This window comes from Apium graveolens, chromosome 1 (genome assembly GCF_009905375.1).
Source record: "Apium graveolens cultivar Ventura chromosome 1, ASM990537v1, whole genome shotgun sequence".
NCBI classification, from domain to species: Eukaryota; Viridiplantae; Streptophyta; class Magnoliopsida; order Apiales; family Apiaceae; genus Apium; species Apium graveolens.
In genome coordinates, this window is record NC_133647.1 from 127,850,281 (window position 1) to 127,877,570 (window position 27,290).

General features: G+C 35.7%; 1 protein-coding gene across 1 annotated transcript; it reads right to left on the bottom strand.

The window, feature by feature from the left end:
• Positions 1-19,309: 19,309 nt before the first annotated feature.
• On the bottom strand, positions 19,310-20,548 carry LOC141706412 (uncharacterized). The gene has a single exon (XM_074509180.1). The coding sequence runs from the start codon at positions 20,546-20,548 to the stop codon at positions 19,310-19,312; it is 1,239 nt and encodes a 412-aa protein (XP_074365281.1).
• Between the last annotated feature and the right edge of the window lie 6,742 nt (positions 20,549-27,290).

Genomic DNA, 27,290 nt, shown 5'->3' on the forward strand with positions numbered 1-27,290 from the left:
ACGTCGGTCGGTTATATGTAACTACCTTGCACGAAACGTGATTAAGTGTTGTAATGTAGTACTTTGCTAAAACCGATAACCCTAATTTGTAAAAGGATAGAAGTACATATTTTTTGGAAATGAACACCGAACCGATTTTCGAAGACGTGAACCCTAATTGATACGTGTATTATTATATGAAGTATGTTACGGGTCGGGTTTTGTTAACATTTGTGTAGATTGTTAGCGAGGATATGTCAAGCATAATCGAAGGTCTAAATTAGGGTGTTTCGACTTTGTAGGTGCAAGTCGGAAAGTCCAAGAGTTGGCGTTGGATAGCCTAGTGGACAGTCGTCGAACTCAGTAAGGTTCCAATCGAAGGACCTGAGTGTTGGAGTCGAATCCAGGGTAATTTAGTGATTAGACGTTAAAGCCTCAGCGTCCGTGTCAGCTCAAGGTCAATCGATATTATTTGTAATGCTCTGCAAGGCAAGTACCCCTGACCATATCTTTATGGTTCAGCATATATGAATAAAATGTTGTTTTATTCTCATAGTGGAACATAATGATTTAAGTTACGTATCCCCTAGGTTTCAAATTGTTTCGTTGACTTGGTTTTGGGGGAAAAGTAACTTCTGAAAATGCCTATCTCTAAAATTTTGAATAAAATGAAAATGTTTTGGAAAATGTGTTGTGTTATAATTGTTTTGACAAGAGATAGGTAAGTGATTTGGAAAACTGGATAAAAATGATCAGATAATTGGATGAGTGTGCGCAGAAGGCACGTAACGGCCTGGAAGTTAGCGTAAGAGGCGAAGTGGTTGCGCACCCTGTTATAACCACCAACCCAGCGTGACAGAGACCTAGATAGTCTCTGAGTTCTGAAACAAGTTTCATAGGATTGCCTGATTAGCTGTCTCACCAGGGATCATCCAATACTTTTATATTTGAGCAAGTGATTTTGAGGTTCCCGAAGAGGAACAAGTTTTATAGGTTCTGTGATGGGACAAGTTTTATGGTTCCCGTAACGGAACATATGGTTTTAGGTCCCCGTAACGGGACAAATAGTTATATAATGGATTTGGAAATGAAAATGGCATGCAAGAATTAAACTCTGGTATTTATGCATAACACACGATGGTTGATTTTGTTTTACAGAGCATGCTAGTTTTGATATCCAGTTTATACCTGTTTTACATGTTTCTGGCAAGTTATGAATTCTGTTCCTATAACTGCTTCACTTTAAATCATTTTTACGTGTTATTCATATAGTGGTACTGCTGAGCAATTGATTGCTCACCCTTGCAAAAATGTTTTATATATGTATTGCAGATGCCTAGGGGATTCTCCCGTGTTAGTCAGGGCAGAGTTCCAGTTCCTTCCGTATCAGGCTCCTCTGAGGTAGTTGTGTTGAACAAGGATATTATTGTTTGGATTGTCTTTAGCAAGTTGGTTTTGTGATGGTTGTAACCTAAGTCATACTTAAACCTGGAAAAGATCTTGGAAAAAGGGGTTGTGTTTATATAATAATGTTGAGTTGGATTGTGTTAGGTTGTTAATATTTTTATTGATGACGTCAACTCCTGACCCCGAGGTTGAGGCCGTCACAATTACACCTCAAAAGGATTTCTGAATAAATTTACATATTCTTTGCCATATTACAATTCATAATATACATAAGTCTGGTACATCAAAAGTTGAAAGCCTAGCCTATTGGTAGCTCCTACCTCAGCCACAACGGCATCAACGCCTACAGAAAACTGCGGAACATTTCCTATCCGCTCACGAATTGGGAGCTTGGTCCTGCTCATCTTGTCTATCTGTAGTTGTGTGATGAAAGAAGAAAGCAAGGGTGAGCAACAAGCCCACCGAAATAATATGTATAATAATTTACAATATATGAGCATTCTCATAGTACTCATGAAAGTCTTGGTCAAGGAGAAATGAACCAAGTTTGAAATCTTAATGCGACAAAGTCGCAAAATATTCAGTATATATATACATATATACTTTCCAAATCTTGGAAGTCCTCTTTCATGCATAATACACACAGAGTTCCAGTGTATAACTATATAAAATATCGTTGCAAGCTGATCTCATATATCTAACCTTGTCTCAACATTTTTTTGAAAATCTTTGTCATGCATAAGATAATCATTTACCAGATATAAGTTGAAAAGATGAAGTTACAAGATACTCCAATATACTTATATCTTTTCCGAATACTACTTGAACTACCACCGTTCAAGGTATAACCAGTTCAAAAGTTCATCACATAGATGAGACTACAAGATAAGATTTGAATAGATTCAATCTTTGAAATATCATTCAAAAGAAATGAAGTTACGAGATACTTCATTAAGTCCCGATATATATATACACCTATATATATATCTCATACTTTCCTTGGAAACCTCTATTATAAAAAATATAAACAGAGTTATAATATCCAATAAATTTAGAAAGAAGAAAACCTTGGCATAAACCTGATATCTTGCTGATCAGGCAAAGATACCAATAAGTAACCTTTTCTACTAGTAGATGGACGAATTCCCCACTGGTCATCACCCTGGCCGTATTAGGACCTATGCTGGACTGCCACTCAGCCACTCACGCATTGATGGACTCCCACTGAGCCACTTACACTTTCATGGACGCCCACTGAGCCCATGTTGCTTATGCCGACTCAAATAGATGGACTTACTTCCCGAACGTTAGGCAAGTAATCAAAATGTTTTATCAACACAGCAACCTCGTTGCGAATATAAAATACACCACGAAGCCGGATCCCTCAATTTTTAAGCGAGTATTTAAATCCCCTTCGAAAGGAAGATCTTAAATTTGAAAACGAGTTTTGGGATCCGCTCTAAGTTTTAAAATCATTTTGAAGACTCGAAAACATTTTTAAGAATGTTTGGAGCAATGTTGATTTAATAAAATAAATTAGTCCCGATATGTTGGAGAATATCTGAATATAATTATTTAAATAATATTCCCATAAAGGATAATCTCTATAAAAATAATTGAAGTAAAAGTTTTAAAACTCATACTTGAAATGAATAATAAATAACCAAAGATATACTTATACGAAAGTACGATCTTTATTTGAATAATCGAAAATAAGTTTGATTATCGAAACATTATTCTTTAATAAAATAAAGAATATTATTTAATAAAATGAGCGGAGTCATAAGTCCTCGAATGAATATTCAAAGTAATATTCATTAAATAAAATAAGCGGAGTCATAAGTCCTCGAATAAATATTCAAAATAATATTCATTAGATAAAATAAGTGGAGTCATAAGTCCTCGAATGGATATTCAAAATAATATTCATTAAATAAAATAAGCGGAATCATAAGTCCTCGAATGAATATTCAAAATAATATTCATTAGATAAAATAAGCGGAGTCATAAGTCCTCGAATGAATATTCAAATAAGTATTCATTAAATAAAATAAAGTTATCAAATAAACCTTATTCGATTAATAGTTTTGAAAACTATATCTATCTATATATATATAAATATATATATATATATATATATATTATACTCGGGAACATCGACTCCCGGTTTAGAAATATGTTCACCTTTGGGTCCCCTATACTAAGGGTATACGCAACTATTGCTTATCTCTAGCATATGTATTATGCAACTTATAAGCAATTGAATCAACAAGTAGATATCAAGATTATGAAACAGACATGCATATATACCATATCAGCATGCTCCAATATATCGCAAGATTTGCTAATAACAATCATGCACTTATCACAACAGAATGCATATACATATATACATCACAACAACAGTATAACGGGTAGAAAACTTGCCTGAGTGTTCTGGGGTAGACTTAAGCTTAGAGTGGGTCCAGTAACCTATGAACAACAACATAAGCCAGAATTAAACCACGGTTGCTTAAGAAACTAGACTTTATCCACTTAGACCCTAACGTTCGCTTATACGCTTAACGATTTGCGTTAATCGTTCGCACACCCTCGGCTCCACCAATTTTAATACATTAATCGTTAAGAATTTTAAGGCGACTCTTTCGCGAGTACTTTACCAACTTCCTAATCCACCTTACATAATTGTTTCGTAATCCAATTAGTCTTTTAGGGGCCTTAAACAAGGTCTCAAAGTAAAGCGAGGGGTAAAGGTTCGTTCACGAAACGCCGTTACTTAAAACGGTCATTTCTCCTAAACCATACATCGGAACCAAGCGATCCACATATCAAAACGAAGCTTTCGACACGCTCTAGCTAAAAATAGCAATCTTACAGATTTTTTGTTGAGTTTTCTTTCCTGAACACTAAGAACAAGTAGTTGAATAAAAATGGGCATTACGACGGCTATGTTTACGCGATTACCAATGTTTAAACTACTCCAATTAACCACCAACCAACTCATAACCATTAATACAACAAAACTTAAACTAAACCATATCACATCAGTCCATAAACTCCAAGGTTTTCAACTCAAACAACCACAATCAAGACCTATGAACTATAATCAAGTTTCAATTACCAAAACACTTCCAAATCAAACCAAACTACTAATAATCACAATCCATGCTTCTCATTTCACAAAACCAACCATTAAACTTACTAAAAAATAAAGTAAAGGCTAGGGTTTGAAGTTTATACCTTCCTTGGGAGGTGTTAAGTTGCTTGGAAGCCTTAGGGAGCCTCCTACAAGCTTGATCTTTCCAAAGAAATCAAGAACACAAAGTTAGGCTTTGAAGTTTCTAAAAGTCCGATTGAAAGAACTGTACAAATGAGGGTCTTACCTTGCTTATTTGGACAAGACTTGTGAACAAGAGTTGTAGGCCATCTCAATACCTTTCTAACGAGCTATAGAACAAAATATTTGAGTGAGAAATGAAGGAGATACAGCAGTTTTAATGTGTTGGTTCTGTTTTGGCCGAGAGCAATGGAAATGGGGGAGGAAATGCTTTTGCTTTCTTGTGTTGTTGGAATAATGTGGTGGATAATGATGGGTTGTCTTGATATTTTTCTAGGTTAATAATAAACAAAGGAGTTAGTGGAAGATGATCTCACCATTTGTCATGTGTTGGTGATTTGTGGCGGGATGAGATCATCCCTAGTTAACTATATAATTAACTAGCCATTCCTTCCTAACTATCACTTGGTTTCTTGTTTGATCAACCATCCACTTGCCTTGCCACTTGCAAAGGTATTTACAAGAGTCGTTATTTATTTCTTTGTCCGGTTATCACTCAATCTCGTTGATCGTTTGGTTAAATACCTTAATGGTTTTATTGATAAAATCTTCTTGGTATTTTTAATACCTAAATTAATTCTCCTTTATAATCCTTGAATTTAAAATCCTTCATCTTAATATTAATTCCTTAAATCCCTTAATGTCTGGTGGAAATCTTGGAGAAGGAGAAAAATAAAAGTGCTCATTTTCGAATTCCGACGGCTTTTATATACACTTATTTACTTTATGGAATACTAATACGATCTTAGAATTTCCATAACAGTACTCCTATATATCGTGGTCTGATAATTTTTCTTAATCAGCATTGTCAGCAAAGTTACTATTCATCCGGGTTTCAAAAATTTCCAAAAATTGGGGTTATTACAATTATGGGGTCACAGTACGCAGTAGATGATTGTTTATTAAGAATTAGGTGTTATTAAGGGAAATGGAACTCGTGACAACCCGGATCCCCGACCCCGGATTTGGGGGTGTTACAGCCCTCATTAGGCCCTATTGGGCCTTAGTTATAGGGAGTGTCAGAGGAGTTTTTCCAGCCATAGTTCATAGGATTTGAGTTAGAATAATGTATCACAAGTTAGTTCAAGTCAGGACCTTTTCTACCCAGAAAAAACAGGGGAACCTTGGACTTTAAGCTTAGGCCTAGGGAGGCCCAAGCTAGGCCTTTGAGCCACATCAAGTTTGGGAGTTGCCTTATGATCAGAAGAGTATAGTGTAGAAGTTTTGGAGGTAAACTTGTAGTGTAAGAGTGTTTAATGCACCCAAGAAACCATAGATGTCATTCTGAAATTTACCATAGTAAGCACCTTCACTTACCACATAGTTTTAGAGCACTTATGAGTGAGGCCAAGGTTGACCACTATAATTGCAAGATAGCATAAAGTCAGTAGAGTGAAAGGCCCAAGTGAGGGTCAATAGGATTTGGATGGTTTGGTAAAGGCACATCGAGTTAGGAGGCCAAAATTTGGAGATTTTGTCTAGTTTAGCGATCAAGTGACTTAAGTTGTGGAGCGAGATCATCCAAGCCTAGTGTTGCAATATGGTGTGTGTTATATTATTTGGTACTTAAATATGGTATGTGAGCATATGTGGCTATGTGTACTATTATGTTTATAAGGTGATTATAAATTGTGTGTATATAGGCCTAAGTGCCATTTGTGTTTAATTTCGGGTTGTAAATAGGTTGAGTTGGTGAGAATATATTATAATTAGGTTATTATTAATTGTGTAGAATCTCGAGATGAGGGTAAACTTGCCATAAAGGTCGAGTAAAGCTTCCAGTTGCTCCTACTATCCAGTCCAGTCCAGTCCAGCCTTCTCAAGGCAAGTGATTCAACCTGCTTTTTAGTTTATACTGCGAATGTGTGATAACTAGTTCTTATATATATGATGTGAATATCCTGATTTATCTTGTTATACCTGAAACAAGTGATTCTCAAATCTATCTTTGTATTATATAGAAATGCCATGAACCCTCAAGTATTTATTGCAAGTAGATCAAAAGTCATACCATGCCAGTATACCAAAGTAATTGTGATGCAATGATAAAATAGAGATTTTTTATAATACTTTATTGATCCTTTTGATTAACATGCTATTGATTCCTGAGAAATCTTGATATTGCACCCTGATGCTTTGATTCAACTCTTGTAAGAACCTCGATAGAAACTTTATCTTGATACCTAAAAGCCAGTTATTCTTTAAAGTTGTTCATGATTGTTTGGTAACCCTATCCTTACCCTAAAGCTTGATACCCTGATATACCTTGAGTTGATGAACATTTTCCTTATATTTTAACACCTATATCATACATGGAACCAGTAATGCTTATCTTCTTGATATTTTAATATCCATACCTTATTTGAAACTATTGCTTAAAGCCTAGTTTGGCAATACTCTTTCATATTATTCAATAACCCTACTAAATCTCCTTGTCAAAATCCTTGTAAATAGAAACTATTCAAGTACCCTGATAGAGTAAAGTCTAGTGAATCATGGCCCTGAGATCTAGTGATCATATTTCCAGTGTTTAAAAGTTGATCTATAATCCCTTGATAAAGATGTTCACTGTTTAAAAAATTTACTATCAATCGGCATCAGTTTTTGAAATGATTAAAAATCTGGATTTTAGTCCCAAAGGGGGATAAATGTTTTCTTTAAATAGTGGATCTGGACTGAGACGCGAGTCCTTTCCACACTTAATTTATAGGCTTAAAAGTTGCCTAGGGATCCCATTAATGTTTTAGAACCCACCGAGGTTCGGGATTACTTCGCGGCTGATCACCGGCTGTAATCTGTAGCGTCATAAAATGGTTTTTGATTAAGAAATGATTTTGGAAATGTTTTGTTACAGACAAAAGATGCCATCACCCAAAAGTTCATCTCTTATTATTATTAGCTCTATCTTCACATTTTATTCTTTTAAATATATCTCAATTTATGTTTTGTACTGTATTATTTAGCACTTGTTGAGCATTTGGCTCACTACTTGATTCCACCCTGATATTACAGCTAGCAGATATGGTTAGATTCAAGCAGACAGCACGTAAGACTTGTGATGCCGATTTGTATGTTCGAGCTCAGGTAGAATAAGAGATAGTTTTGTGTGAGGACTCGATATTAAAACCAGTTGTAATAGTTAGTAGTGTTGGGCTGTTCCAAACCCTAAACTGTAAGATCTTGGATTCGGTCATATTTACTTTCTTTTAATTATTGTAATAGTTTTTATATTATGTATTGTTAAGTTGGGGGTGTGACAGGTTTTGGTATCAGAGCTACGGTTTAGAGTCCCTGGACAGCCCAAATAGGTTATATGATATATGTATAAGTTATAGATATTATGCGAGAGAGTAGGTTAAGTAAATTTATTATTAATACTCCTCTTATATATATCTATGTATGGTTTGTCAGCAAAGGGCGCACTCCTCGTCATCCTCTGGGTCGGACGACACTATTGCTTTCTCCGTGTATGCTGAGTTGAGGCGCGAGTTCGACATGCTTCAGGGTAAGTACGACCGACTGATAGACCGATTGAAGAACGTGTATTCGGACAGCCGAAACTATGAAGGGAAGCCTAAGGAGCAGATGACTGCGGGACTTGAGACTTTGGTTCAGTACGTCAACACTAAGCTTGAGGAGATGCCATCGCACCGAGACTGTACCAGCCAGTATATCATCCAGATGGTGGCGGATGAGCTCCAGAGTATTGTGAAGATGCTTCGAGAGGTGAAGATTACCAAGCCCCGTTCCGATGGAGTGGAGCCTTAGTTCTTTCCATTATCTACCTTTCATGTTGTTGTATTATCGGACTATGTAGAACTCCCTGTTGTTCCTTTAAATAAGCATGTTATTACTAAATTCAGACCTTATTTTAATCTTGATGAATTGTGACCTTAAATTTCAATGCACTATCATTCCGTTTGCTTCTAATTGTCTATTTTATGCCTTTATATGCATCACCTTATTTGTTTAATTTGAAACTTGACCTCATATGCGAATAAGAATGCCATGTGACACCCTCGAATTATTTCATTATTCATACCTGTTTTGACGTAACTCTTATTTCAGGATCATGCCACCCAAAAAGAAGAACCCAACAACCACATCCACCACATATCCAAATATTCTTCGGTTACTGGAAACCTTATAACAGCAAACAAACGCTATAGCTCAACAACAACTAAATCTTCAACAACAATTTGAAAACCAAGATAACCGTGAACCACACCAACCACCTGATCCACCAGTACCACCTCGACAAGTTGTTACTTTCAAGGCTTTTCGGAATGTGAATCCACCTGCATTTCATGATATCACTGATCCAATAATAGCAAACACATGGATTAAGGAAATGGAAAGAGCTTTTGAATTGGTACAGGTAGGGGACGATCAGAAGACACCATATGCTACTTACTACCTGAAGGGCGAAGTGATCTATTGGTGGGATTCAGTAAAAGCTATGGAAGCAAAACAACAAGTTTCTTGGGAAAGATTTAAGAAGTTATTTCTGGAAAAGTATTACCCTAAGTACATGCAGAATTAGATGCTTAAATTTCTTGAATTGAAGCAAGGGAGTATGTCTGTACTGGAGTATGAGAAGAAGTTCACAGAGTTGTCAAGGTTTGTGATGAAGTATACCAGCGGTGAGGAGGAAAAAACAAAGAGTTTCCAATAAGGATTAGAGTCTTGGATCAGAGATAGAGTGGCTATGTTTGAGCTTGATACTTATGCAGGCGTAGTGCAGAAGGCTGCTCTGATTGAGAGTAATGGGACGCAATCAAGGAAGGAAAGGGATAACAAGAAGAGAAAGGTTTCATTCTATGGAGAAAAGTCTGAAGCAGAAAATTCACAAGACAGGAATATGAAGAAGATTGTATTCCATAAAGGAGGTAATTTTCAAAAGAAGGGAAATTTGAGCAGAAGACATGAATCAAAGGAGAACAACCAGGCAAGCGAAGGACAAGTTGGAGAACACAGATTTCAGAGACCGGAATGCAAGCATTGTGGAAGAAGGCACCCCGAAGTGTGCAATAAGCTGAGCATGACATGCTATAGGTGCAACCAGAAGGGACATTTGGCAAATGAGTGTAAGATGTCGAAGCCGGGAGTTACATGATACAAGTGTGGAAAGACTGGACACATAGCTAGGGAGTGCAAGTCAACCGGACCAGTCAAAGCTCTGATGAACGTGGCAAGTACCAGTGCAAGCGTGCCAGCTGAGGTATTGGCCTTACCTCCACCACCTGCAACAACTCCGCAAGCAACAGCAAGGATATTTGATTTAAAAATGAAGGATGTTGTTCAGAACTCTGAGGTGATAGCAGGTACACTTTTACTAAATAATGTCGAAGCTAAAGTATTGATTGATTCGGGAGCGACGAGATCTTTCATATCAGAAACTTTTGTTGATAAAGTTCAATGTGATAAAATGGTTATGAACGAGGTAGTAAATGTGGTAATTGCGAACTAAGAGAAGATTCCCGTCAGTCAACTCTGTCCAAAGTGTGAGATTGATATTTTGGGGTATAAATTTTCAGCCGACTTGATACTCTTCAAGTTGGGAGAGTTCGATATAATTTTAGGCATAGATTGGTTAGGGAAGAATAACGCCTAGATTAATTGTAAGTCCAAGAAGGTATATTTAAAGACGAAGAGTGGAGAGAAAGTAATATTTAAGGGACAGAGGCAAAAACAACTATTTCTTACAATTGTTCAGGCTAAGAAGTTACTTAGGAAAGGTTGCGAGTTGTTCCTAGCTTATATAGTGGATTCAGAAAAGGGCAACCCAGCATAGAAGATATTCCCGTAGTCAACGAATTCCCAGATGTGTTTCCAGACGAACTACCAGGCTTACCGCCAGATCGACAAATCGAGTTCGAGATCAACCTTGTTCCGGGCACAGGAGCAGTTTCGAAGGCCCCATATAGGATGGTACCAGCAGAAATGAAAGAGTTGGTGAGTCAGCTACAAGAATTGTTAGATAAAGGAGAGATACGGCCAAATACGTCGCCATGGGGAGCACCTGTTCTGTATGTAAAGAAGAAAGATGGAAGTATGCGGTTATGTATAGATTATCGGGAGTTGAATAAGGTGACGATTAAGAACCGTTACCCGCTACCAAGAATAGATGACCTATTTGATCAGCTGAAGGGAGAAAAGTGCTTTTCAAAGATTGACTTGATATCAGGATACCATCAATTAAAGATCAAAGAAGAAGATATTTCAAAGACTGCATTCAGGACCAGATACGGACATTATGAATTCTTAGTAATGCCTTTTAGATTGACTAACGCCCCGACAACATTTATGGATATGATGAATCAGGTATTTAAAAAGTATTTGGATAAGTTCATAGTGGTGTTCATTGATGACATCCTTATTTATTCAAAGTCGGAAGAAGAACATAAGCAGCATCTATGGATAGCATTGGAGATACTTCGACAAGAGAAGTTGTATGCCAAGTTTTCTAAATATGAGTTCTGGTTAAAGAAAGTTCAATTTTTGGGACACGTCATTGGAGATGAAGGAGTTTAAGTAGATCCGGCAAAGATTGAGGCGATTATGAGTTGGGAGAGGCCAATGACACCTACGGAAGTGTGAAGTTTTCTAGGATTGGCAGGGTATTATAGAAGATTTGTCAAGGATTTTTTTAAAATCACCACGCCAGTGACTAAGTTAATCAGGAAGAATCAGAAGTTCGAATGGAATGCAGAAGGTGATGATATCTTTCAAGAGTTGAAGCAGAGGTTGGTAACAGCTCCGATGTTAGTACTACCAGACGACCAAGGAAACTTTGTGATTTTCAGTGATGCTTGACATAAAGGATTGGGCTGTGTCCTAATGCAACACAATAAGGTGATCCCGTATGCATCAAGACAGTTAAAACCGCATGAATTGAAGTACCCTACGCATGACTGGGAACTAGCCGTCATAGTGTTCGCACTTAAGATTTGGAGACATTACCTCTACGGGGAAAAGTGTGAGATCTACACGGATCACAAGAGTTTAAAGTATATTTTCACTCAGAAGGAGCTCACATATGAGGCAAAGGAGATGGTTGGAATTGATTAAGGACTATGATTACTTTATAAATTATCATCCGGGAAAGGCAAATGTTGTAGCCGATGCTTTGAGTAGGAAGGAAAGATTGAATATGATAGCAACACCAAAAGAATTGTCTGAAGAGATTAAGAGATTTAAATTGGAACTTTGTGATTGTGGAATAGTTGAAGAAGTTTGTCGTGTAATGACTTTTCAGCCAACATTATTGGAAAAGGTAAGGAAATGTTAGGAAGAAGTAATGAAGAAAGAGAAAAATCAGCTAACTGGAGAAGAGATTGGTACTCAAAAGGATGATCAAGGTATACTAAGGTTTTCCTCGAGAATTTGGATTCCTCATGTACCTGAATTGAAGAATAAGATTTTGCAAGAAGCCCACAATTCAAGATTTTCAATCCATCCGGGAAGCACCAAGATGTATCGAGACTTGAAGCAGAACTTTTGGTGGCCAAACATGAAGCGAGAGGTAGCAGAATGGGTTGCGAAGTGTTATACTTGTCAGAAAGTGAAGGCAGAACATCAACGACCAAGTGGATTAATTCAGCCCCTGAAGATTCCTGAATGGAAATGGGAAAATATTGCTATGGACTTTATAGTGCGACTACCGTGAACGAAATCCGGACATGACGCTATATGGGTTATAGTTGATCGCCTTACGAAGTCAGCGCATTTTCTTCCAATTAATGAGAAGTCATCATTGGACAGATTGGTTCATCTGTATGTGCGTGAAATCATACTAAGACATGGAGTACCCGTATCAATAGTTTCAGACAGAGATCCCTGAATTAACTCGAGATTCTGGAGGCAATTTCAAGAGAATCTTGGCACGAAGCTGAACATGAGTACAGTGTATCACCCGCAGACTGATGGTCAGAGCGAAAGGACAATTCAAATAATCGAAGACATGTTGCGCAGTTGTTCAATCGATATTGCAGGAAGTTGGGGTGACCACTTGCCATTAGTAGAATTCTCTTATAACCACAACTATCGCTCCAGTATTGGCATGCCACCATACGAAGCTTTATACGGACGGAAATATAGATCATCGACAAGTTGGGATGAAGTAGGAGAAGGAAAGATTCTAGGCTCAGAATTGGTACAACAGTTGCATTAGACAGTCAAATTAATTTAGAAAAGGTTGCTTGCTGCTCAAGATAGACAGAGAAAGTATGCGGATCCAGCGCGTAAGGATGTTAGATTCCAAGTAGGCGAAGCCGTTTTGCTGAAGTTGTCACCAAGGAAAGGGTTGTCTAGATTTGGCAAGAAAGGGAAGTTAGCACCTAGATAAATAAGTCCTTTTGAAATTTTGAGTCAAGTGGGAAAGGTGGCTTACGAGTTAGCCTTACCACCTCAGTATCAGCATGTGCATAATGTGTTCCATGTGTCATTGCTTAAGAAGTACAATCCTGATGCCAACCATGTGATAGAATATGAACCTGTAAAAATTCAGGCATACCTGTCATTTGTGGAGCAACTTGTCTAATTACTCGATTGGCAAGTAAAGAGTCTTAGGAATAAGTCGGTAAAGTTAGTGAAAGTACTTTGGAGGAACCCCAAGGTCGAAGAATCAACCTGGGAGTTAGAGTCTGCTATGCGTTCCCGGTATCCTCATCTGTTCTCTTAGATTCTGGGGACAGAATCCCTTAAGGGGGAGAGGATGTTACGACCGGCATTTTGTGTAATATTATTTGTGAACTTTGTATAATATTATAGCTGATTATAAATATACTTAATGACTGTACGTCTGTGTGAATGGAATTTGCTGCATTATAAGTTGCTTTATGTAGAATATAAATTTTTCAAAGAAAGAGTTTGATTATTTGCCTTTATTTGATTTATAAGGAATATTCTATACCTTGGAAAATTTTCTTTTAAAAATTATTTCATTCACAAATTTCAAAAGTGATCTCTTAAAATTTCTAAAATCCAAGTTATTTTATGGTATAAATTTTATAATTTTTGAACTTTTATTTTATTTTATAAAAATAAATCTTTGAAATTTTGTTTGTTAATAATTAGAAAATTACATGGAAACCCTTGCATGCAAATCACTCTTCCATTCTATTAAAGGGCAAAGGAGACATTTCCAACCCCACTAACTCACCTTTTGTTAGCCAAATTACCACATTAACCTTGCATGCAAAATGGCCTAACTTTAGCAAGAGGTTATTCTTGTACATTCTCATTTCCACTCATTTCTTTTAGTCAATCAAAAGCATAAAACCAAGCACAAAATATCGGAATCATTTTATTCACTCCACACTCCACCCTCATCTCACCTCCCTCTCCTCCTTGCCCGAGAACCCCCTCCCCACTACCTTCTATTTTTTTTATTCCATTCTCATCTTCCCTAGTGTAATTCCCCTACCTATATTTATTTTATATACTTCCCAAGAGTTTTGTGATTGGAAGATGAATTTTCATGGTTGCATGTGTAACTTTTGTGTGATCTCCAAAGAGAAACTCTTGATTCTTGTGAATTCAAGAGCTCTCTATGAGATACATTTCATATATATTTTAAAAAAAGTATTTTATGGAGAAACCATGCTTTAAAAACCTTTAGATGCTACTGAAATTTCACTATATAATCATGATTAGCCATGCATGCTAGTTTTAAGATGTTAATATGATGATCAATCATGTTGTGTATGCTACTCTTCTCGAAATCATGTTTTAATGTTTAAAATTCTATAAATTTGAATTATTTGTGCTTGCAATAGATTATTTCCATAATATATTGCTTAATAATAGTTAAGAGAAGATATATTTCATAATTATTAAGGTTGAGAAATAGGTTCAAGTCGAATTTTCTAGAATTTAAACTCCATGATTAGTCGAAACCATGTTAAGTGCTTTCCATGAGTTGCATGTTGAGTTGCATGTTGTATTTTTATTTGCATGTCGGTATTCTAGGGCATGGATGATCTCCACTCCTGTTGAGGCACTATTTTAGGAAGTTGATGCACTAGATTTGCTTTGGTAAAGGTTGTATGTTTGGTTAATAAGTGGGAGTTAAGGTGGAAAGGGTTTAGTTAGAGTTTGCATTTTTCCAGAATTGTTGCACTACTTTGTCGGGAAGTTTTGAATGGGCATTTGTTGTGCACTTTGAGGCCCAAGCCACCAGAAGCTAGAACTATGAGTATCTAATAGGTTTTAGGTGTTTGTTGGAGGTTTTAAGACGTTTGGTTAGGTTCACGAGTGGAATCACAAAATCTGTCCAGCAGGGGACAGTTTTGTTGCAACTTAGAAATGGGAAGTTTTGACCATGTCATAGGTAGGCCCTCATTAGGCCCTGTTGGGCCTTAGTTAGAGGGAGTGTCAGAGGAGTTTTTCCAGCCATATTTCATAGGATTTGAGTTAGAATAATGTATCACAAGTTAGTTCAAGTCAGGACCTTTTCTGCCCAGAAAAAACAGGGGAACCTTTGACTTTAAGCTTAGGCCTAGGGAGGCCCAAGCTAGGCCTTTGAGCCACATGAAGTTTGGGAGTTGTCTTATGATCAGAAGAGTATAGGGTAGAAGTTTTTAAGGTAAAATTGTAGTGTAAGAGTGTTTAATGCACCCAAGAAACCATAGATGTCATTCTGAAATTTACCATAGTAAGCACCTTCACTTATCACATAGTTTTAGAGCACTTATGAGTGAGGCCTAGGTTGACCACTATAGTTTCAAGATAGAATAAAGTCATTAGAGTGAAAGGCCCAAGTAAGGGTCAATAGTATTTGGATGGTTTGGTAAAGGCACATCGAGTTAGGAGGCCAAAATTTGGAGATTTTGTCTAGTTTAGCGATCAAGTGACTTAAGTTGTGGAGCGAGATCATCCAAGCCCAGTGTTGCAATATGGTGTGTGTGATATTATTTGGTACTTAAATATGGTATGTGAGCTTATGTGTCTATGTGTACTATTATGTTTATAAGGTGATTATAAATTGCGTGCATATAGGCCTAAATGCCATTTGTGTTTAATTTCGGGTTGTAAATAGGTTGAGTTGGTGAGAATATATTATAATGAGGTTATTATTCATTGTGTAGGATCTCGAGAAGAGGGTAAAATTTCCATAAAGGTCGAGTAAAGCTTCCAGTTGCTCCTACTGTTAGTGTAGGTGCCCTAGAGGCAATACATTATTCTTTTATCTTTATGTCAGTTGATCATTCAATAAATGTATTTATTATGACCTTAATTACTGTGATATTTTGATAGCATAATAAATGTCCTTAGAATCATGATACAAATTGTATAGTTTAAGTACATGACTTGAACTTGAGATTATATAATATATCATATTCTTAAAGGTCCCTAGTCGAGTATTATTATATAGGACAATAATAATACATAGATAGACTAGTATGTTGTTTGACAAGATAACCACATCTCATTGGTTATAAGTATGGGGATACTAAAGTCAATACATAGGTACATGTGAGAGTACATGGTACTGGACAGACCCACAGTGAGATTCTTCATGTTTAATAAAGTCATAAGAAAGACTCACAGTGATAATGGTGTAACGATCCTTTGACTTGAAATCATTATATATCTATACGAGGATTAATATACTTTGACTACATTAAAAGTTACTTTTGATCGGGTGATGATAAAAGTGGACATCGGGTATATCATGAGTCGTATGAGAAATATGAATGATAGATAAAGGATTTAACCCTCCTATAATTAGGAGAGATATTATTGGCCTCTTGATTGAGTGAGATTATAAAAGCATGGCCATGCTCAAATAATGATTTGTCTCGTTAATCTACTCATGGATCAAGTAAACCCGGATTAAATGTTGAAGAGGATGACTAAATACATGCCTCGAGTTTAATCTATAATATGTATGGTTAAAAGGATTATATTACATGAAAAACATTAATCACGAAAGGTTTTATCTAATCACGATTTAATTATTGTTTAATTGGGTAACAATGATGTATTACTAGATACCGCTCATTGTTTATAATTTTATTAGAGAATAAAATTATTTCCAATTAAATAATAGCCTATAGGGTCGCACAAATAGAGCACTTAATGGAATAGTTAATTTAAATTATGGATTTAAATTAATTGATGATTATTTGAATTTTATTATAATTAAGTAAGACTTAATTGAGATAATATAAATTCGAATTAAAAGGAATGTTTTTGCCCATAATAATTAAGTATGACTTAGTTATTAATTAAATAATAGAAATTCGTTTTTATTATTTAATCCAATACCTACTAGGGTTGGGTTTTGCTATTATGAGCTTTTTTAATCAGTCATTATAAATAGATAATGAGAGGTTAAAGAGGCTTGTACGTTTTTTAAGAAAACCCTAGCAGCAAAGAGAGGCAGAGGCAATTCAGATCGTCAAGAAGGAGGCTAGTACATCCATTCCGTAGTCAAGTTCGTGAGACGTTCTTGAAGGTGCTCGTGTGGATACCATAGAGGTGTTTCTCCGAGAGGTAGACACAAAGCGTGATAGCTAGGATCTCCGTTGAGTTTGTGAAAGTTAATCTCTTGAAAGGTATGATTCGTTATCTCCATAATCTGCCCATAATTATACATGGATCCTGTTTTTGGGTTTCGAAATTTTTGTTTTATTTACGTTTATCCGCTGCGTTTTATGCCTTCGGAACCCAACACCTACTTTCCAGTCCAGTCCAGTCCAGCCTTCTCAAGGCAAGTGATTCAACCTGCTTTTTAGTTTACACTGCGAATGTTTGATAACTAGTTCCTATATATATGATGCGAGTATCCTGATTTATCTTGTTATACCTGAACCAAGTGATTCTCAAATCTATCTTTGTATTATATAGAAATGCCATGAACCCTCAAGTATTTATTGCAAGTAGATCAAAAGTCATACCATGCTAGTACACCAAAGTAATTGTGATGCAATGATAAAATAGAGATTTGTTATAATACTTTATTGATCCTTTTAATTAACATGCTATTGATTCCTGAGAAATCTTGATATTGCACCCTGATGCTTTGATTCAACTCTTGTAAGACCCTCGATAGAAACTTTATCTTGATACCTAAAAGCCAGTTATTCTTTAAAGTCATTCATGATTGTTTGATAACCCTATCCTTACCCTAAAGCTTGATACCCTGATATATCTTGAGTTGATGATCACTTTTCTTGTATTTTAACACCTATATCATACCTGGAACCAGTAATGCTTATCTTCTTGATATTTTAATATACATACCTTATTTCCAACTACTGCTTAAAGCCTAGTTTGACAATACTCTTTCATATTATCCAATAACCCTACTAAATCTCCTAGTCAAAATCCTTGTAAATAGAAACTGTTCAAGTACCCTGATAGAGTAAAGTCTAGTGAATCATGGCCCTGAGATTTAGTGATCATATTTCCAGTGTTTAAAAGTTGATCTATAATCCCTTGATAAAGATGTTCACTGTTTAAGAAATTTACTATCAATCGGCATCAGTTTTTGAAATGATTAAAAATTTGGATTTCAGTCCCAAAGGGGGATAAATGTTTTCTTTAAATAGTGGATCTGGACTGAGACGCGAGTCCTTTCCACACTTAAATTATAGGCTTAAAAGTCTCCTAGGGATCCCATTAATGTTTTAGAAACCAGCGAGGTTCGGGATTACTTCGCGACTGATCACCGGCTGTAATCCGTAGCGTCATAAAATGGTTTTTGATTCAGAAATGATTTTGAAAATGTTTTGTTACAAACAAAAGATGCCATCACCCAAAAGTTCATCTCTTATTCTTATTAGCTCTATCTTGACATTGTTATTCTTTTAAATATTTCTCAATTTATGTTTACTACCATATTGTTTAGCACTTGTTGAGTATTTGGCTCACTACTTGCTTTAACCCTGATATTACAGCTAGCAGATATGGTTAGATTCAAGCAGACATCACATAAGACTTGTGATGCCGATGCGTATGTTCGAGCTCAGGTAGAATAAGAGATAGTTTTGTGTGAGGACTCGATATTAAAACCAGTTGTAATAGTTAGTAGTGTTGGGCTGTTCCAAACCCTAAACTGTAAGATCTTGGATTCGGTCGTATTTACTTTCTTTTAATTATTATAATAGTTTTTATATTATGTATTGTTAAGTTGGGGGTGTGACATTCTTCTTTGATCTTTGAGTATATTAAAATGTCGTCGAGAAACACAATGACAAACTTATCCAAATATTCCTTGAATACTCGATTCATCACATCCATAAAGGTGGTTGGCGTATTTGTCAATCCGAATGCCATAACTAGAAACTCGTAATGTCCGTATCTGGTTCTGAAAGCAGTCTTTGGTATGTCTACCGGCTTAATCTTCAACTGATGATATCCCGATCGCAAGTCAATCTTTGAGAAATAAGTCGCTCCTTTAAGTTGGTCAAACAAGTCATCAATACGAGGTAACGGATACCTATTCTTGATGGTCAATTTGTTTAACTCTCTATAGTCAATATACAATCTCATACTTCCGTCCTTCTTTTTCACAAACAAAACTGGAGCACCCCATGGAGATACACTCGGCCTTATAACTCCTTTATCCAATAGTTCTTATAATTGTTTGGCCAATTCCTTCATTTCTGTTAGTGCCATACGATAAGGTGCCTTCGATACCGGTTCCACACCGGGCGCTAAGTCGATAGAAAATTCGATTTGACTGTCAGGCGGCAATCCAGGAAGTTCGTCAGGAAATACATCGAGAAATTCGCTAACTATCGGAATACTTCCTATATTCGGCATCTCCTTAGATCTATCAATTACGTGAGCCAAATACCCTTCACACCCTTGTCTTAATAGTCTTTTAGCTTGAATCATTGTCAAAAACGTCTTAACTTGCTTCTGCCCTTTAAACTCTAATCTCTTTCCTTGAGGGGAATTAAGAATCACCTTATTCTTATAATCAATCTGAGCACCATGCTCTGCTAACCAATCCATTCCTAATACAACGTCAAATTCTCCCAATTGGAAAGGTATGAGGGAAGCAGGGAAACTATAGCCTGAAATCTCTACTTTACACCGAGGGCAAACAACTTTAACAGATACTCGTTCTTGATTAGCCAAAATGATAGATAAGAGTTCAACTAACGGTTCAATTTCACAATTCAACTTTCCAATAAAAGATTCAGATATGAAAGATCTAGTAGCTCCGGAATCAAATAGCACTTTAACATTGATGTTGTTGACAGAAAGCGTACTTGCCACAACTTCAGAACTCTGAACAACATCCTTGATGTTCATGTTAAATGTCCGGGCCTGAGTAGGATAGGAGGGAGGAAATACTGGAGCTACAGATTCAGAAGGTTGATTTGAAGGAAGTTGAAGAATTGGAACAGAAGATGTCATTGCTTGATTAAAAGGAGTGGCCGTCAATTGCATCAACTTGTTGTTTCTGGGGGCCTTGCAATCCCTCGACATGTGACCAGTCTTTCCATATTTAAAGCATGTAACAGAAAGCTTCGGGTTCCGGCACTCATTCGCGTAATGACCTTTCATATTGCACTTGTAACAGACGATGTCAGTCTTGTTGCAGTTACCCGTGTGTCTGTTGTTACAGAATTTACACTCCGGATTTGTTGCTTGCTGGAATCTTTGCCCTTGAATCCTATTTCTCTGACTATTATTATCACCTTTCTTAAAGCTTCGGGATCCTCCTTGGTTTTGGAATCCAAACTTCTTGAAATTCTTTCCACTTTGGCTTCCTTGAGCTGATCTTTCTCCACTACTTCCAAACTTTCTTTTCTTACTCTCTTTCTCCTTCGAATTTTGGTCACTTTCTCCTTCAATAACCATTTCCTTTTGGACCACTTCAGCATATGTGGCCAATTATAAAGCAGCCACTCTGCTTCGTAGTCAAGGCTTCAATCTTTGTTGAAATCTTTTCGCTCTCTTCTCATCATTGTCCACATAATCTCCAACAAACCTAGCCAATGCGGTGAATTTCTTCTCGTACTCTCCCACAGTCATTCCTTTTTGCTTCAATTCAAAGAACTTCAATTCCATTTGAGACTGCATATACCTCGGGAAATACTTGTCTAGGAAAATCTTCTTGAATCTATCCCAAGAAATAACTTCTTCTTCTTCGAGAGCACGAGCTGACTCCCACCAATAGTTCGCTTCGCCTTTCAGAAAATAAGACGCATAATCGACCTTTGTTTCTTCCCTAACAACAACTAGCGTGAAAGCTTTCTCCATCTATTTAAGCCAAGATTGAGCTTCTACAGGGTCATTGTAATAACCCCAATTTTTGGAATTTTTTTGAAACCCTTATGAATAGTGATTTTGCTGATTATGCTGAATAAGAAAACTTTTCATACCACACTTTGTAGAGGTTCTTTTATTGTTATTCTGAGATCTTATTAGTACTCTATATGGTCTATAAGTGTATATAAAGATCGTCATAATCCAAATTCGAACACTTTGATTTTTCCCGAAAATCCACCAGATACCGAAAGAATTGAGTATAAGGTAACAGGATAAAAATGATTTAAATTCAAGGATTATAAGAGAGGATCATATAAGAAATATAATATATTGAGAAAGGTTTAGGGGAACCCAAGTAATAAGATCCCGGGTATGATCCCTCAAACGATAAACGAGAACGAAAATTAAGCAAACCGTATAACATATAAGCGGTCATTAACCAAACAATTAAGCAAGGATTAGCATAAGAAGATGCTTCCACCACCAAGTGATGACAAGTGGCAAGAGATGAAGTCACCAAGATAATGTCATGCTTAGTCATACTCCACTCACTTTAAACAACCAACAAATCATCCAAAAATCCCATTCACTTCATTTTCCACCACAAAAACATTCAACAAAGAAAATCCTCTCCCAAGAACACATAGCTCTCGGCTTTTTCATTTTTTTAAGGAGAAAAATTCCAAAAATCAAGTTTCTAGCTTTGTTAATTTGCAAGGTAATTACCCAAGGACCCTTATGATTAGATAAGCATATCCTAGGAGTTTAAGCTTCTATTTCTTCATGAATCTCTTCCAATAAATCAAGGAAGAAGATGATGAATAGTGTTTTCAAGATTACTATCTTTATTTTCTTTGATTTCCTTTAAGATCCAAACATTCCTAAGCTATCTCAAGGCTTCTCAAGGCTTCTTAAGGCTTCCTAGCTACTCTAATCACTCCAAGGAAGGTATAACACCTTCAAACCCTAACTTTATTTTGAGTATTAAGATGGTTTTGATGCTTATAGTAAATGAGAAGCATGATGCTTGTGTGTTTAGAGTTTGATTTGGATTTGTAGTGATTTGGATGTTGAAATCTTGTTTATAGTTAATGAAACTTAAGTATAGCTAGTAGTTCATGTGTGGGGTTGTATAAATTGGAAAATCTTGAGTTTTGGGGACTGATGTAGTAAGTTTTGGATGAGGATTAGTTGTATTGTTGGTTGTGAGTTGAATGGTGGTTGTTTGGAGTGGTTTAAAACTTGGTAATCGCGTAAACATAGCCGTCGTAATGTCTGATTTACTTTAGACTGTTTTGTTCTTAATATCAGGACCCGTGAACTCACTGTTAGGTTTTTACCATTTCCATGATTTGATAGTTCATTTTACGAGCTTCGTTTTGATATGTGGTTCGTTTGAATCCGATGTATGGTTTAGGAGAAACGACCGTTTTAAGTAACGATGCTTCGCGACCGAACCATTACCCCTCGCCTTACTTTGAAACATTGGTTAAAGACCTTAAATGACTAATTGGAGTATGAAACATTTATGTAAAGTGGATTAGACAGTTGGTAAGGTACTCGCGAAAGAATCATCTTAAAACTCTTAATGGTTAATTTATTAAAAATGGTGGAGCCGAGGGTACTCGAGCGACTTAAGTGAATCGTTAAGCGCGAAAGCGAACGTTAGGGTCTAATTGGTTAAAGTATAGATTCTAAAGAGACTTTGGTTTGATTCCAACTTATATGATGTTTATAGGTTACCAGACTCATCCCAGGACTTTTACCACCCCCAGTCGCTCAGGCAAGTTTTCTACCCGTTATACTATTGTTGTGATGTAAATATATGTATATGCATTATCTTGTGATAAGTGCATGTTGTTATTAGCAAATCTTGCAATATATTGGAGCATGTGATATGGTATATATGCATGTTTGTTTCGTAATCATGATATATAATTGTTGATTCAATTGTTTATAAGTTGCATAATACCTATGCTAGAGATAAGCAGTAGTTGCGTATACCCTTAGTATAGGGGACCCAAAGGTGAACATTTTTCTAAATCGGTAGTCGATGTTCCCGAGTATAATATATATATATATATATATATTGATATAGTTTTCAAAACTATTAATGGAATAAGATTTATTCGATAACTTTATTTTATTTAATGAATATTATTCTTAATATTCATTCGAGGACTTATGACTCCGCTTACTTTATTTAATGAATATTATTTTGAATATTCATTCGAGGACTTAAGACTCCGTTTATTTTATTTAATGAATATTATTTTGAATATTCATTTGAGGACTTATGACTCCGCTTACTTATTAAATAATATTCTTTATTTTATTATAGAATAATGTTTCGATAATCAAACTTATTTTCGATTATTCAAATAAAGATCGTACTTTCGTATAAGTATATCTTTGGTTATTTATTATTCATTTCAAGTATAAGTTTTAAAACTTCTACTTCAATTATTTTTATAAGGATTACCCTTTTGGGAATATTATTTAAATAATAATATTCAGATATCCTCCAACATATCGGGACTGATTTATTTTATTAAATCAGCATTACTCCAAACATTCTCAAAAATATTTTTGAGTCTTCAAAATGATTTTAAAAGTTAGAGCGGATCCCAAAACTCGTTTTCAAATTTAAGATCTTCCTTTCGAAGGGGACTTGAATACTCGCTCAAAAATCTGAGGGATCCGGCTCTGTGGTGTATTTTACATTCACAACGAGGTTGCTGTTTTGAGAAAACAATTTGATTACTTGCCCAATGTTCGGGAAGTAAGTCCATCTAATTGAGTCGGCATAAGCGACAGGCCGGGGTACGGTCTATGAAGGTGTAAGAGGCTGGGTGACAGTCCATCCACGCGTGAGTGGCCGAGTAACGGTCTAGTGCGAGGTCCTAATGCGGCCAGGGTGATGACCGGTGAAGAATTCATCCATATACAGTAGAAAAGGTTACTTATTGGTATCTTTGCCTGATCAGCAAGATATCGGGTTTATGCCAAAATTCTTTTCTTTCCAAATTTATTGGATATTGCAACTCTGTTCATACTTTACATGACAGAGGTTTTCAGGAAATGTATGAGAGATATATATGGATATATATATATATATATATATATATATATATATATATATATATATATATATATATATATCGGGACTTAATGAAGTATCTCGTAACTTCATTTCATTCAATAATATTTCAAAGATTGAATCTATTCAAGTCTTATCTTGTAGTCTCATCTGTGTGATGAACTTTTGAAACTAATTATGTAATAACCCCAATTTTTGAATTTTTTTTGAAACCCTTATGAATAGTGATTTTTTTGATTATGCTGAATAAGAAAACTTTTCATACCACACTATGTAGGGGTTCTTCTATTGTTATTCTGAGATCTTGTTAGTACTTTATGTGGGATATAAGTGTATGTAAAGATTGTCAGAATCCAAATTCGAACACTTTGATTTTTCCCGAAAATCCACCAGATACCGAAAGAATTGAGTATAAGGTAACAGGATAAAAAGGATTTAAATTCGAGGATTATAAGAGAGGATCATAAAAGGAATATAATGTATTGAGAAAGGTTAAGGAAACCCAAGTAATAAGATCCTGGGTATGATCCCTCAAACGATAAACAAAAACGAAAGTTAAGCGAACCGTATAACAGATCAGCGGTCATTAGCCAAGTAATTAGAAGCTAATCAAAGAGGTTAGTGGGGATGATGTCATCAAACCAATAAGAAGAGGACAAAGGTGGGAGGGTGACATCACATAGTGACATAAGCATGACCAAAGTAAAGTGTGTGTTGGTTGATTTAGAACCACACAAAAGTTACCACGGTAAAAGGTAATAAAATAAAACAAAACAAATCAAAAGCAATCAACCAAGCCAAAACAATTCATTTCATCAAAATTAGAAGTTGACTTCTCTTCTTTAAGAACAAAAGCTCTCGGCTTTTTCTTCTTAAACCAAGGAAGAAATTTCAAAACCCTAGCTACACACCTTCAAAAATCAAGAGGTTTGTTTCTTTAGCTTCCATAATTCATAACTTAGATGAGCCATAAGTTTAAGCTCAATATTCCATGATTTACATAGCTGATCAATTCATCAAAGTTCTTGGTGAATAGTGTTTTCAAGAACTAACTTTGTGTTTTCTTATGTTTTCTTCAAGATTCAAGCTTAGTAAAGATAACTAGTGGTTAATTAAAGCTTCCTAATTGATTCTCCACTCTCCAAGGAAGGGATAACCCCTCCAAACCCTAACTTTACTTGAGTATTAGGTTTAGTTTTGTTGTTATAATTCATGAGAGGCTTGATTGTTGTGTATGTAGAGGTTAGTTGGTTTTGTGAAGATTTTGGAGTTGTAATTCTTGGATTGTTGATTAATGAACTTAAGTATAGTTTAAATTCATGTTTGAGAATAGTATAAATTGATAATGTTAAGTTGTTGGGGCTGTTATGGTGAATTATGGATGGAGTTGTGATTGGGATGTTGATTGTGGGTTGATTTGGAGTGGTATAAATTTGGGTAATCGCGTAAACATAGCCGTCGTAATGTTCGATTTACTTTAGACTGTTTTTGTTCTTAACATCAGGACCCGTGAACTCACTGCTAGGTTTTGACCATTGCCATGATTAGATATTTCATGTTACGAGCTTCGTTTTGATATGTAGTTCGTTTGATTCCGATGTACGGTTTAGGAGAAACGACCGTTTTAAGTATCGGCATTTCGCGAACGAACCATTACCCCTCACCTTACTTTGAAGCATAGGTTAAAGACCAAAAAGGACTAATTGGAGTATGAAACATTTATGTAAAATGTATTAGGCAGTTGGTAAGACACTCGCGAAAGAGTCACCTTAAAACTCTTAATGGTTAATTTATTAAAAATAGTGGAGCCGAGGGTACTCGAGCGACTTAAGAGAATCATTAAGCGCAAAGCGAGCGTTAGAGTCTAATTGGTTAAAGTATAGATTCTTAAGCGACTTTGGTTTAATTCCAACTTATATGTGGTTTATAGGTTACCAGACTCATCCCAGGACTTTTACCACCACAGTCGCTCAGGCAAGTTTTCTACCCGTTATACTGTTGTTGTGATGTATATATGTATATGCATTATCTTGTGATAAGTGCATGATTGTTATTAGCAAATCTTGCGATATATTGGAGCATGTTGATATGGTATATATGCATGCTTGTTTCATAATCTTGATATCTAATTGTTGATTCAAATGCTTATAGTTGCATAATACCTATGCTAGAGATAAGCAGTAATTTGCATATACCCTTAGTATAGGGGACCCAAAGGTGAACATTTTTCTAAAACCGGGAGTCGATGCTCCCGAGTATATATATCTATATATATATATATATGAATAGTTTTTAAAACTATGAATCAAATAAGGTTTATTCGATAACTTCATTTTATTAATGAATATTATTTTGAATATTCATTCGAGGGCTTATGACTCTGTTGATTTTATTATTGAATATTATTTTGAATATTAATTCGAGGGCTTATGACTCCGTTGATTTTATTATTGAATATTACTTTGAATATTCATTCGAGGACTTATGACTCTGTTTATTCTATTTAATGAATATTATTTTGAATATTCATTCGAGGACTTATGACTCCGAGTATTTACTAATTATTATTCTTTATTTTATTAAGGAATAATGTGTCGATGATCAAACTCACTTTTGATTATTCAAATAAAGATAGTACTTTCGTATAAGTATATCTTTGGTTATTTAATATTTATTGCAAGTATAAGTTTTAAAAATTCTACTTCAATTATTTTTATAAAGATTATTCTTTATGTGAATATTATTTAAATAATAATATTCAGATATTTTCTAATATATTGGGACTGATTTATTTTATTAAATCAGCACTACTAACATTCTTAAAAATGTTTTCGAGTCTTCAAAATAATTTTTAAAGGTTAGGGCGGATCCCAAAACTCATTTTTATATTTAAGATCCTCCTTTCGAAGAGGATTTAAATACTCGCTCAAAACCTGAGGGATCCGGCTCTGTGGTATGTTTTATATTCGCAACAAGGTTGCTATTTTGATAAAAGAATTTTTGATTACTTACCCAACACTCGGGAAGTAAAATTCTTCGAACAAGTTAATCTATTAACAGGCATCGCCTGGGAAATATCGATGAGTTTTCCTTTCCAGCTAGATACGACTTCTTGGTGGAGCCGTATCAACAAGTTTCTACTTGGGGAAAGTGAGGACGAGCTTTACGTTTCAGAGTCATGGATTTCATCTGAACTAGGAGTGGCGTAAGTGGCCGAGTGGCGCCGGCCCA